Genomic DNA, 14,335 nt, shown 5'->3' with positions numbered 1-14,335 from the left:
GTCAGTGAAGACTAGAGAACAGTTTAGAAAAAAACAACCTATAGGATAGTCTTGATAATTGCATAACATTGTGAATGTACTTAATGCCACTAAATTGCACACTAAAAATGGTTAAAATTTGTAAATTTTATATTATATATTTTTTACCATAATGAAAAATGAACCCACAAAGCTATCAAGAGATCCAGGTATGGTCTAATAATGGATTAATATCTAAGCACCCTGATTCAGTTTTCTTCAACCTTTATTGCCCAAGTGCCCTCTTCTCTTCCTGTACTTATGGAACTAGCCCTATTTCTTGTAAAGGGGCATTTAAAGAACTTTGGGCCTGTCACTCAGTGGCATGTCACCCTGCTACTGGTCCAACTTTGTCTCTACTTTCTACCTTATTCCCTATGAGTAAAAATTGGGTCATAGTCGATTAGATCAGATCGATTGGATTTATTAGCCACTTGGCCTTAAGGATGTTGTTTGACAACAATGAGCTTTGTAAAATTGATGAGAGGAAGAAATGAGATAATTTCTGTTACTTACTATCCCCTTTCCTTCCTCTGACCCCAGATGCTTTCCTGCCTTTGTCCCTCTCTTATAGGATTCCTTCTTCGGCTCCTTGCTTAGAGTTCTACCACTGTTACCTTTAGGTATTTTAGTACTGTAGCCCTTACACTTCCTTCTCCTATTGCCAAATCCCATGATATCAACATCCTACTCACCTACACTGTTTATTGCATATCTAGGCCAGTATAATCCTGGACTCTGTATGTAGTAGTGTTTGTATGTTTCTGAGCTTTTCTGTGTGTATTATTTATTGCCTGTGATTAAGAATTATAGATTACATACTTTTGGACTTCAGAACTGGGATAGCTCAGTGTTAACCTGGATTGGCCAAGATCTAAGACTAGAGCTAGCCTCGAAAGATGGTTGTAATTGAAGAGTCGGGAATAAAAGAAAATAACCACAGTTTTGGCAATAGCCTCTTAAACCCATAGCTTTTATCACATTAATAAAACTTTACAACCACTCGCAAGATTCTGCAAGGGAGAGCATTTTTATTGATGTAAATAGATTGGGGAATGGATTTGTTCAAAGTATTACTGTTGCTTGATAGAGAGGATGCTGGGTATACAAGTGTCCACAAAAAGCATTCAAGGGAAAGACAGTTCATTAGTTTTGACTTCAAATGCCCAAATTGCATCCTACTTAACCAATATTAACTTAATAAATCACATTTCTTTTTCAGAATCCTAGATGCTCTTATAACTGCTTATTAAGATTCATTTATTTTTGGGGGGAAGACAAAGGGACCTACTTCACCATTTTTTAAAATGAAATCCATCAACATATCCTTGGAGTCTTTGAGAATTCTTTCCCTTTGCAAAGAGAAGAGTCTTTATGTTAGTGTCTTTCATATATGGTTCAACTCCCTGTTAAAGGGATGCTGAGAACATGTATGAGGGGCCAAAGTATAAATGTCAGAAAGGGAGTTTGAAGATTGTCAAATGTGGGAGGCCTGGGCACATGAAAGCAAACATAAGCATATCAGAAGCAAAAAGGGGAGGTTGGTAGGTATACGAAAATTATTTGGGGTCTGAGAGAAAGGAGGTGTATTGGCTATTTTCCCTCTACCCCTCAGCTCATCGGGATGTGGAGGTTGGTGATCATGTCTGTGATTTATCTGCTAGCACAGACTTTCAGGCAAGAATGGAAAGTGTTAGGATGTCCCAAATAGAAACAATGACAGAAGTTCAGTGTAAAAAATCCCAACAAGTTGGATGTTACTAGTGTTGGACTTATGCTTCTATGAGTTGAAAGAAGAGAACTAACATTAAGTAAGTTTATTGTCCGAGGAAAATGAAAACTGAATGAATGAATGCCTAGGAAAGATCTATTGTTTTAATGCCCAAGAATTTTCAAGCCTCATAGGAAGAAGTTTAATATACTTTTTAGAAAAGAAAGATGGGCTTTCTTGAGAAGATCAGGATGACTTTTTCTATTTTTCTCCTCACACTCTACAGACCCCATCTCATTTTATCCTCACTTCAACTCAGTGAAGTATATCATTATCCTCACTTGTGAGAGAATATTGACACCTGGAGAGCTTGAGTAATTTGTCCAAGGGCACACAGTACTGGAATTTGAACACAGGACATCTGGCCAAGAAGGTTGTGCCCTTAATCTGATTGTGTACTTATGTTAGTGGTTTTTAAAGTGTGAGAAGAAGCATGGACTTACAGCATCACCTGGGGACTCATATTTCATGCAAATTCTCAGGCTTCACCTAAAGTCTACAGAATCAAAAGCTCAGGGGGTAGGACACAGCCATCTGTGCTTCAGTAAGTTTTCTGGGCGATTCTGGTGCACTCTCACATGTGAGAAGCACTGTTGTACTTGTTTCTGACAGAAATGTTAAAAGGAAAACAGATAAAGGACTTTTTTTTCAGGGTTGTGTTAGAGATTTCAAGAATAGCAGTGGAGAATACAGGAATGAAGGGATACCATAAAATGTCTACCAGTGAAAAGGTACAAACTTGGTGAATCAGAAGAGAAGGATGTCAGTATTGCTGATAGGAAGCGCCGTGGGGGGAAAAATTAGCTGTGTTGTGATATGATCTCATATGATGTTTGGAGTTAGAAGAGTGTTCATATCCGATTTAGTGTTAAGAGGGCAATTAAATGCTTCAGGATTAAAGTTGAATTATTTCACAGTTACACTAAAGAAGTGGGATTTAGCTGGGATCAAACAGGGATTCTCTTCGTTTGTGAATAAAAAAAAAAAGAAAGAAAGAAAAAGAAAAACCCTGGGGTGCCTGGGTGGCTCAGTCGGCATCCAGATCTTGGTTTTGGCTCAGGTTGTGATCTCAGGATCATGGAATTGAGCCCCAGTTAGGCTTTGCGCTCAGCATGGAGTCTGCTTAAGACTCTGCCCCTACCTCTCTTTCTATCCCTCCCCACCGTGTGCATGTGCGCTCTCTTTTGCTCTCTAAAGTAAATAAATGAATCTTTCGAAACCAACAAACAAAATCCTAGTCTATATATTGATGTGATAGTGGTTACTTGAGTTTTATACATTTGTCAGAATTCATCATTCTATACCCTCAAAATTATTGTATATAAATTGTTTAATTTTTACTTAAAATGGGATTGTGTTCCTGTGGCAAGTAATGAGTTCCTATCACTGGAGGTGTTTGAGCTGAAGTCCAGTAACCAGTTCTGAGAAATGTAATGGGGCTTCACACCTCTGAGGGGTAAAGTCATTCCTCCCATTCACCCCGAGGTTCCATGAGTCACAAGTTTTATTGTGTCAGCACAGGTGTTGCCATTTTTTTTGTAGAATGCTTTATTAATATCTTTGATCTGAAACATTTTAACTTGTCATGATTTTAAAATGTATTAAAGTGTACAGGTGTGAAGTTCAGAACAGTAAATTCATTCACTGCTCCCTACTGTATATCACAAGTAGAAAGTTTTTGTGATAGATCATACCAAATTGTATTCTCATTTTTAAAAGTAATCATTTGATTTTATTGGATCCAAGGGCCTTTTACTCCTAAGGCAAATTTGCCTATTTTAAATATTTGAATCTTCAAAGAAGATAAGTTAAAGAAGTTTTTTGTTTGATTTTGTTTTTGTTTTTATCATCAACCTCAACACGACCTGTAAATGCTTATTTGGATTTTTCTTCTCTGACAAAGTAGATTCATTTGGAGAATAATATGTTTGTATGTTTGAATGAATGTTAGTGTGAGATGCTTTTTCCTATAAAGGTGCCACCCTTTTATTATCTAATAATTAAATCGCCCTCTTTTTTATACAAATGAATTTGTACTTTCAGCATAGTTTATCAGACGCTAGTAATGAACCACTATTCAGACTGCAAGGCTATAGTACACGGGATCCTGATTACAGGAATTAAAATAGTGTGTATTGGCTGACTGCTGCTCCCCAGCAGGAATGCTCACTCATAATTCCTTTGCATCTAGTCTCAGCAGGAGAAGATTGACAGCATTGAAGACCATGTCAACAGAGCTGCTGTGAATGTTGAAGAGGGAACCAAAAACTTGGGGAAGGTAAGATTCTGCTCCTGCTGACAAATCAATGGTACTCTGGCTCCCAGGAATCTCTAGTATTAACCCAATTGATCTGCTCTCTTTAATGTGGAGCGAACCAGCAATTAAGGAAATGAGGAACAAATGACACATTGGTAGTGCAAGAAATCGATGACTGTTGTAATATTCTACTCTAAGATTTGTTCTATCGGGAGAGAAATTTTTGAGAGGATAAACCAAAGCCCAACTCTAAGGCATTTTGGTATTATAAGGGAATATTTGCAGAGGTTCAGAGAGTAAAGTGTCACCAGAATCCAGTAGGGGCAAGAGTGTACATGTGGGGTGGGACCATCTATTTCCCATAGAACCCCAGGAATATAGCACAGAATAATGTCTATGCAACACAAAAGCTTTGGGGTTATCTGTAGCAGCCGAAACTGTTTAAGTAAGCTTGCTAGATAGTTAGTGGATTGATTGTTTTGCAAGTAAAATCCGTTTGTGGTAGTCCATTTTTCGTAGCTCATTTCTCCAAATTCTGAGATCAGGAACAATTGTAGTACCTGTGGAATACTGCCTCCTCTCCTGAGCTCTAAGGTTGATTATGTACCAAGAGTTAAAGAGGCATTGCCAGGAGTAATGAGAGGAAAATGCACATCACCACAGGCGGATATTCTCAACTCAATTTCTAAATTGAATTTTTTTTTTTTTTTTTTTTTTTTTTTTACAGGCTGCAAAATACAAGCTGGCAGCTCTGCCTGTGGCAGGTGCACTCATCGGAGGAGTGGTAGGGGGTCCGATTGGCCTCCTCGCAGGCTTCAAAGTGGCAGGAATTGCAGCTGCACTTGGTGGTGGGGTGTTGGGCTTCACAGGTGGAAAATTGATACAAAGAAAGAAACAGAAAATGATGGAGAAGCTCACTTCCAGCTGTCCAGATCTTCCCAGCCAAACTGACAAAAAATGCAGTTAAAAACCAAACTTCAGCATTATTGGCGCCAACGTGTCTATCCTAATGAGGACCTTTGCTGCTGTTGGACACTCAGTCAGCTTTTGGAACATGATTATGTCAAGATAGTGGCTATAGATGCTCAAATGGGATTGAACTGTGATAAGTAGATATATTTTGTTGTTTGCTGGAGTGTTAGGGAGACGTTAGAGATCGAGGAGCCTGGGCTAAGGGTGTGTAATGTCAGGTAAAGTTTAAAGACGGCATGCCAAGGACCAGATTTTCTGCCTAGAAATGTGAAAAATGAATTTTTAACTTTGATAAGGACTCGAGATGTGTGGACATGATGGGTTATGGAAGGCTGGTGTATTCCATAACCCTACTTGGAGACCCTAAGACTAAGTATATTAAAAATATGCTTATTGATCTCCTATATATAGGAGGTTATTTAGGCCTGTTAACAAAGAAAAGAATGGGGAGTTCAAGAGCCTTTCTTATCAAATAAGGAAATCGGGATCTAGTGAGGGGCACAGGTGAACCACATAATGGAGTCCATTTGGTGAACCCTTTTATAGTTTGGTCCACCTGTATTTTCTGGTGAAGGACACTAATAGTGAAAGAAAATGGAAAGAGAGGTGCAGCTTCTCTTTGAGATACCTTAATTTGTGACACTGGCTTCTTTGAACTCTTCCTTCTATCTTTTTAAATAAAGAACACAGAATCTCAAGTGATAGGAGACTATTAAGCCAGTCACTAAGCTTGGTCTGTCAGCCTGTCTCTTAACAACTCAAAAATCTAGTGCCCTCTGCCTTCCCTCCCTTGTAATTCTGCAAAGTTCTTTGACTTGTGGGGTGAATTCTACCCATGTGTAATGAGGACTTTTCTCCTAATCTGCTTTCTTGTATTGTCTCCCATATCCATTCATCCTTTCCTATAACCTCTAGGTAAAAGAGAGAAAGAAAGGAAATCTCAAATATTTCCAACATTGTTAGAGTTTGAGGTAAAAAATAAGCAGGTAGCAGGGGGTACCAGATCATTTCTTGGGGCATCTTACAATTTTAAGAGACTGATGTACCGGCCATGCGGGGAATCTCTGACCCTATGTCTTTTCAGCTGGCCTTTTGGGGAGCTAAGAACTAGCTTTCTACCTCACTTCTGTTAACTACCATCCTTTTCCCCAGGCTTTGCTGTCTCCTATGCTTTACTTTTCCCAGCTGTTACCTCTTCCCAGGAGTGGCGTTCTTGCTCACCTTTCCTCATATTCAAGATGATAGACAAAGCCTGGTGCCCAGAGTGATCCTGATGAAGGATTTGTGGTGCTAATTCCAACACTTGACATTGACAGCAAACATGGCCCCGCCCAACCCAAATAACAAAAAGGTTTTAATTTTGTGAAAAAAGAATTGAAAATCACAGGTAGCCTCATCCTGTACCCCCAGTTCATTTGAAATAGGAAGGAGCCACCTTTTGCCTTAATCTTTGCTGTTTTCTGAGAGTAGAGGAATGGTCACCTGTACCACAAAATGTGTGAGCTCAGGAGCCAAACAGATTCCTCAGGTGGCTGAATGCTTATCATTTCTCTCTTGTTGAGTGATTCTTAATAATTTTTATTGTTTGCTTGATACTTTTCTTTGTCTAATATAGCCAGACTTTTCTTTCTTATACTTTTTTTTTTAAACTTTTACCAATGAATTCTAATGAAGAGAAAGCATCATTTCTTACTGGCATTAAATAACTGGAAAATATCAAGTATTGCTATCTGAGAATTGTATCTTCAGTATAGTACCAAGAAGGAAGTGCCTTGAATAAGTGTCCAGTTCTGATACGGTATTTGATACTGGATACCTGTAAGGCTAGGATAATTACTTTGGAACTACACTTTTTAAAATATTTTCTGATCTTTGCTGTCCCTTTAACACAGGGTATTCAAACCAGAATGAGGATCAGACTCATCCAGGGTGCTTTTTTAAAACAAGATTGCTAAACTTCAGTCCCATAGAGTAACTCTAACAATGGCCAGTCTGGCCTGGTCAGCTAAAACAAAGATTCTTGATTTCATCAAGATTCAGCTGTAATTATTGAATTCTGTAATTTCTGAGTATTCTTCCCTTCAACATGGCCCAGTCTTCCTTGCTCCATATCATTCCCTCTCTGCCAACCCACAATTGGCTATGCTTTTTAGCCCACCATCTTTTTTTTTTTTTAAAGGTTGATTTATTTATTTTAGAGACAGCTTGAGAGGGAGGGGCAGAGCAAGAGGGAGAGAGTCTTAAGCAGACTCCAGACTGAGCGCATGGAACTTGATGCGGGGCTTGATCTCACAACCCTGAGATCATGACCCAAGCTGAAACCAAGAGTTGGTTCCTTAACTGACTGTGCCACCCAGGTGCCCCTACCTTTAGCCCACCATCTTAATGGCCCTAGGGACTTACTATCCTGTCAGGCTAGTTTTACACTGGGAACTGGAGGAGAGAGGAGGCCTGTAATTGAAGTTTATATTTTGTTTGAGGATCTCTCATTTTTCATCAGCCAATTTGGGACACCACTCTATGTGCTCAAATAGGCCTTTTGATTTTTATTACTCATCAGGATTGGAATATTACCCTACCAGCCTTCATGCTCAGGCAAATTTTAGTTGTTTTAAAAAGTCTTATAATTTAAAACCATTTAGAAATTCTGTCTAATTTCCCTGTAATAGAATCTAAAAGCTAACCTTTGGTAGAACTTTCTAGAAGTGTTTAATCAACTATAATAAACTATCAAGTGTTTAGAGGTATGAATTAATTAATATGACACAGAAACCAATCTTAAACTGAATTGAATGCCCTAGGGTATCCGATTAAATTCATCTTCTCTGTGATTCATGTCTTATTTTTACTATATTCAAGTTAGAAGGTAAGGGTTACTTTGATTAAGTTCTTAAAATTTACAGAGGTACAAACTTCCAGTTACAAAACTAAATCACAGGGGGGAAAGTGCAGAATGAGGGGGGTGGTGTATAGCGGTCCATTGGAAAAAGGCAGTGCTCCTAAAGACCTTTTTTGTTTTTCTAAAGACTTTGTGATATAATAATCTGAGAATTTTTCTGTAGAGCACACTTTCAAACTTTGTGGTTGTAACCCACAGTAAAAAATGCATTTATATCAAAACTCAGTTAATTTATAATGGAGAATACCATTACGTATAGTGTACTCCAATATTTTTTGTTTTTAAAATATTGCTGGTTGCAACCTACCAAATTGATTTCATAATCTACCAATGGGTTGTGACCCTTTGTTTGAAAAGAAGAAAACACCCTATGGAGAAACTGATATTTATTGGATATCTTCTGTTTTCCAGGCACTTCACTAGGCATTTTACAGGTAAGGAAACTGAGTCTCAGAGAAGTTAAATGACTTACAGAGGGTTATTCAGCTGTGAAATGTTGAAGCCAGTGGGATGTTAACTGGGTCTCTTGAACTACAAAAATTTGTTTTTCCCCCACTATGCTACTTCTGTACATAAAATCGAGGTGGGCCATTCATCCTGCTTCACCCGAACACCAGTATATTCTGTAAGGCAGGCTTGCTGTGAAATTACATGTGCATTTGCAGTTTTTTGTTTTTAATCTTTTCAGGAACTGTCCTGCAGCCTCAAAGTTTTTAATAGTGGCTGATGCAGAAGTACCTAGTGCTGAATTTGGTCCTTAGACTGTAAAATTAAAAATGCTTCTAACCCACCTACATGTCCTACAAATTTCCTTGTATACCATGGGTTATAGCCATCTCTTCAGCGATGCTTTTTGTATTAAAAATGAAATGTTTTTTTCTTAAACCTATCATAACTCATAGAATCAAATAATTGCTATCTTTTAAAATGGTACTCTTGGGAAGTCACGTACTTACACTAGTGACACTAGTATTACTTAGAACATTTTTGAAACTTTTCTTTTGGAATTGCCTCCAAAGACATTTTGCAAAGTAAATAGAAGAGCCATCTCAGTGCGTGTTAGTCATGGATTACACCCCCTTGTCCTTATGACCTCTCCTCTCTTCCATTCTTAGTTTTGCTTTTCTTCTGATGGTTTTGCTCTCCTACTTCCCTGTGCTGGAGCCAATAACCTACAGGTGCCCAGACAAGGGGTATGCTGGCCAGAGCTCCTAGAGCAAGAACTTTTGGTATACGGAAGCTGAATGCTATAAAGGGAGACTCCTGCAAGTCTGAAAACCTATCTCTGTGGGCTGCCTGTGCCATAAGTAGTTTGCACAGAAGTAAGGACTGAATACTGGTCATACCAATCACAGGAAGGTGAGGAAGCCTGAAACGTAAGTATGAAATGTGCAGCATTTCTCTGCACAGAACAGAAACCGCACCAAGCCATGCTTTGTGTTAACTTAAAACTGAAAGGTGTTTCTCAGGGTCTCCTTTGCCCTTCATTGCTGCCACATAAAATCTGGGAGAAAGGATGATGAAAAGCCTGGGGGAAGGGTTCTTCTGTGAAATGGACGTGTTCTCTTAAGGTACCATGTGGCTTTAGCTCTCTGGTACTTAATGAATGTTAGATAATGTTTGTAAGGAATCATAGGACTAATAAAAGGTAGGAAAGCTTCCCTGGGAGCCTAAATTAATGTAAGCAGTTTAGGTTCTGTTTGTGTTTTTAACAACATTTTGTTTCTAACAGGTGGTTCTTGCTATTTATATTCATTAATTTGACACCATTTTACAGAGGAACTTCTTCAGTATTATAAACAATCAATGGCAAAAGATGAATATTATTGTCCACATTGCCACTCTCAAATTATTTTTGGAGATAGATATATCTGTGCAAAATTAACAAAAGAAATAAATTGAATAAAAAAATAAATTGAATAAAAATGATTTGCCCAAGATCAAAGCTAGTTGGCACAACAGCTAGAATTATACCAAGGTCTAAGAAAAACAAAAACCCTCAAAGTAATTCAACTGAAGTTTTGTTCTGCCATATCAAGTTGTATGCTGAGGCTTATGGTCTTTCAGACCAGCTAAAATTCCAGATCAGACAGTAGCTATAGTGAAAAGAAAATTGGATGGGGCCTCAGGAGATCACAGTGCTAATTTGGGCTTTGTCTTTCCCCTGATAAGCTTTTTTTCTCAGCGGTGGCTGCCTTCTCCTATTCCAGTCTGGGATTTGCCAACCATAAACCTCAGTGGTTAGCAACTTGACACTCTCCATTCTTCATATGTAGCTTCTTACTGGCTTCTGTCAGTTCTACTTTGAATATTAGTTGCATCTATTTCTAAATATGCTCAAAGTCATCACTCTAGTAAAAGACTGTGTTACCTCGTACCCCCTATCTAACTTCCCCCAACTTTAAGCCATTCCTCACATCAGTGCCACAAGAATGAAAACCAGGTCCCTTGGCCATTTTTCTGCTGAAATATTTCAGCAGTGGCTCCCCTGAATACTCAATAAAGTTCAAAACCCTTAGGTGAGCATTCACAACTTTCCTTATTCTGGCCCTAGCTTTATCTCTTCAAACTCAACTACTCACCAACTGACAGTGCCACTGAGAATCAGACATTCCATAAAAATGATTTTAAGGGTTTTTTTCCCATGGTGAAATTATGAACTGGTAATAAACTGTTTACATTTGTAAAATTCTGTAGTACTGCATTTTACACAACTGATCAGCCTAAAAGTTGTTTCTTAAGGAAAATCTTTTGTCCCCCTAGAAGAAATTACATTTAATTTATTAACCCCTAAAATTGTCGGTTTTGTCACCTGTGCATCTGATAGCCAGAGCATGGGGATTTCTCTTCAGCAGCATAGATACTCCAGCCTTGAATGGACCATTGTCTAGCTCCTGTGAGAAACCTGACTAATAAATATTTGAGAAAAACAACTCAAGAATATACGTTATTCATACATTTCTCAAGTACTTGAGATTTTCTTGTATTATGGTCAATCATTAAAAAGATGTTTACCTGGGTTTCATTAATTAAACCCTCTAAGATATTTTCCGTTTTATTGTTAAACCCTTGATGTTAGCAAGGGTCAGCACAAGAAAAGGCCCAGTGGTGAGAATATCTACAAATTCTGTAAAGCTTACTGAATTAATTGTGTTGTTGAGTGGTGCTTGTATAAGGAAACATGCAATAAATTCATTCAACAAACACTGAATTGGATGCCTGTTGTGTTTTGCATACCAGGGCCACCATACATAGAAAAATCTTAGACCTATGGAATCTACCCTTGTTAAATCATTCAAGCTAATGAATTCAGGTACGTAAAGCAAGTAAATCACAGTAACACGTGGTTAGTACCTTAAAAGAAGAATAAACAAAGTAGGATGAAGGCACAGAAGATGGAGTGATTTGCTGCTTGGAAGAGAAGGGGAAGGCTTGGTAAGAGGAAAGCATTTGACAGGATTTGACCAAGGTCTCCTATACCCAAGCTCATGTACTTTTCTTGATGCCTGGAAGAAGGTTATGGCTGACTGAAGAGAGCTGTGGGCTTCGAGGTGGCAGAGGAGTTCCATGTACAAAGGATTGAAAACATGAAAGAACATAGTGTGCTCAGAGAAAACCAAGGAGCTAAACTTGAGAGTGATGAAGATGGAAGATGGAAGTGTAGACTGGGGTGGTTATACAGGTTTTTAACTTTAATAATTCTTTGTTTAAAGGAATCGATCTGTTGGTTTGTATCAGAAAAGACTGGTAGAACCCTAGGAGTTCTTCCTTTTGCCTTCCTTGCCAAGGAAGTTAGTAAACCTCACCTTACTGGAGTTTGTGGTATATTTGACATATTTGCTTTCCTTTCCCGTGTCTCTCTGCTGTGAGATACCCTACTTCATACTGAATGCCTGTTTTCGTCCTGTCATCCTATTCATTCCATAAATATTGAAAACCCACTGAGAAAATAAATAGCCATGAAACTTACCTGTTAGTGCCCAAGACTTTCATGGTCCAGTTTTCCATTTCTACACTATTTCTTAACCACTACAATTCACTGGCTTCATTCACTTGTGGCAAATTCTGCAATGTTCTTCATAGCTATAAACTTCTTCCATTTGTGGTGATACGATCTTACCAACTAGATTTTAAGCTGCTTTCAGGGAAGGGACTAGATCATCTGCTTGTTGGAATGTTTTATCACTTGAAATAACAGTGATGAGAAGGGGGAAAGAAATGATATGCCCCAAGAAACTTCAAGGTAATGAATGATCAGGGCCTAGCATGTGTGTTGTGCTATCTCTCGGTGGATACGTATGGAAATGTGAAAAAGCCTTCTAAGATCTATCAGACCTTTGCTCAGTACTCACTTTTGTATATTAAATTAGGACGGAGTGATGCAACAGAAGAAATCTGGAAAACACCTCCAAGACTTGGGAGCCATGAATTGGAAATTTAAGAATTTGGAGGTAAAGATATTTCTCTAATTTCAGCTATAAGTCTTGACTTAGAGAAGATATAGGACCTGAAGAAGTATATGGAAAAGTTGGGTTTATCTTCTGTCTTAACCATAGGATTGATGGGGTCGGAACAGTAGGCACCCAGGAAGGATTTATAATCTGATGGCCTAGTATTGAAAGAGTAGCAGCAGGAATTTAATTGCTGTGTTAGGCAGGCAGAGACCGGAATTAAGGAAGGGCAGAGGTGAAGTTAAAGGCATGTGACAGGATTTTGACCAAGGTCTCCAGTACCCAAGTTAATGTACGTTTCCCACAAAACAGCCTCTCAGTGAGCTGATAGGAATAAAAAGGAATACGGTGCTTGGCACTTAGTAATTCTTCATGCACATTAGTTGCCTGCCTTTCCTCTCTACATTTGTTTATAACGGACCGCTGCCTGTTATTTAGGTTAGGGTGAGGGTCAGCAACTCAGGACTTCTCTAGCCTTCCCCTTCTTGAATTTCCCCTTCCTTGTTGATACATAGTCTGTCTTACAGGGTGGTCATGAAGATGAAAAAAAATTAATACATGTTAAGTGTCTAGAATGGAGGCTGGCGTGCCGTAACTGTAGGAATATAAGTGGCTACTATTATTATAATTGTTACTGTTTTTTTCCTAAAGTTTAAAGGAATAGCACATTAATGAAAAAGGGATCTACAAGAATAATGTTAGGGAGACACCTAAAATGAGTGGAGACTTTATAGAAATACCAAGAATTCTTAAAATGACTTTTTAAAAGGGCTCATTAAGAATGTGGTATTATGATGACACATGACTGGTTGAGAGTAAATCTTTTTTTTTTAAGATTTTTATGTATTTGTTTGACAGACACACAGCGAGAGGGAACGCAAGCAGGGGGAGTGGGGGAGGGAGAAGCAGGCTTCCCACCGAGCAGGGAACCCGAACTGGGCTCAATCCCACGACCTGAGCCAAAGGCAGCTGCTTAACTGAGCCACCCAGACGCCCCGGAGTAAATCTTTTTCGTCTCTGGTAAGAATGATACCCAAACATGAAACTGTAGAACAGGTGCAGGTGGGAATAGGGTGATATACATCCTCGTTTGTCTGGGACAGACTTTTTTTTACATCGTGTCCTAGTGTAATTATTACTAATGCTGCTTTTCACTCTCAAATGTCCTGGTTTGGATGAAAATCTTACATGACCACCCTAGTGATAAAGGCAATGAAAGTAAGTGCAGAGTTGTTCCCTCCCTCCCCCTCAAAAAAGCATCTGTTCAAAGAATTTATTGTTTCTAGGCTTAGATAAAAAGCATCCTCTAAGGTTAGTGGGAACTTACAGATGTGATTGTAAAAGGACTACCCGTAATTTCTGAGGGACCAGAAAACAGAAAAGGTGCCAGAACACAGAGCTTGGGCAAAAGTTTAAAATTTAAGGGGTTTCCCATCCAAGTACTAAGTTCTATTTCAAAAGCCACAGACCAGGTAATTTACCTTATAATCTAGAAAAATTCTGAAATGGACTATTAAACAATTTGTTAAATCAGAAAGCCATGCTCATTATGAAGATATGAAGAATTGGTAAGTCAGAATAGATGTCTTTCTGGGCAGTGGTTAGGGCAAGAAAACAATCGTAGTATCAGGCTTCCAAGATTGATCTGGTCCTCCCTGTGTCATGTAGAAGTTTACACATGGCATCAGGAACATGGCCATGCAGTTTCCTTCCTGTCACCCATCCCAGTTAAGTAAAATGAGACACAGCACAAATAGGCAAGTACACGATCTTCTGAGTAGCCCAGAGCTGGAAAACAGGGTAGCAGTTCCTAGCAATGCTTTGCTATTACTGCAAGATATTTTTTTTATGATTTATTAATTTGAGAGGGAGAGAGCAAAAGGAGCACAGGGAGAGAGTTCTCAAGCAGACTCCCCACTAAGTGTGGAACCCCATGCAGGGCTCCATCCCCCATCCCTGAGGTCACA

General features: G+C 38.8%; 1 protein-coding gene across 1 annotated transcript in view; it reads left to right on the top strand.

Moving 5' to 3' along the window:
* Window positions 1-7,230, top strand: part of STX17 (syntaxin 17) — a 54,402-nt gene extending 47,172 nt beyond the window's left edge. The window contains exons 7-8 of the mRNA XM_044265262.1: window positions 3,981-4,067; window positions 4,774-7,230. Coding sequence (XP_044121197.1) covers window positions 3,981-4,067; window positions 4,774-5,013 — 327 coding nt within the window. The 3' untranslated portion in view covers window positions 5,014-7,230. The remainder of the gene's footprint in view (window positions 1-3,980; window positions 4,068-4,773) is intronic.
* The last annotated feature ends 7,105 nt before the right edge of the window (window positions 7,231-14,335 follow it).

Source organism: Neovison vison, chromosome 9 (genome assembly GCF_020171115.1).
Source record: "Neovison vison isolate M4711 chromosome 9, ASM_NN_V1, whole genome shotgun sequence".
Taxonomy (NCBI): domain Eukaryota; kingdom Metazoa; phylum Chordata; class Mammalia; order Carnivora; family Mustelidae; genus Neogale; species Neogale vison.
The sequence above is the reverse complement of the archived record's forward strand: the minus strand, read 5'-3'. Positions and strand labels throughout refer to the sequence as shown.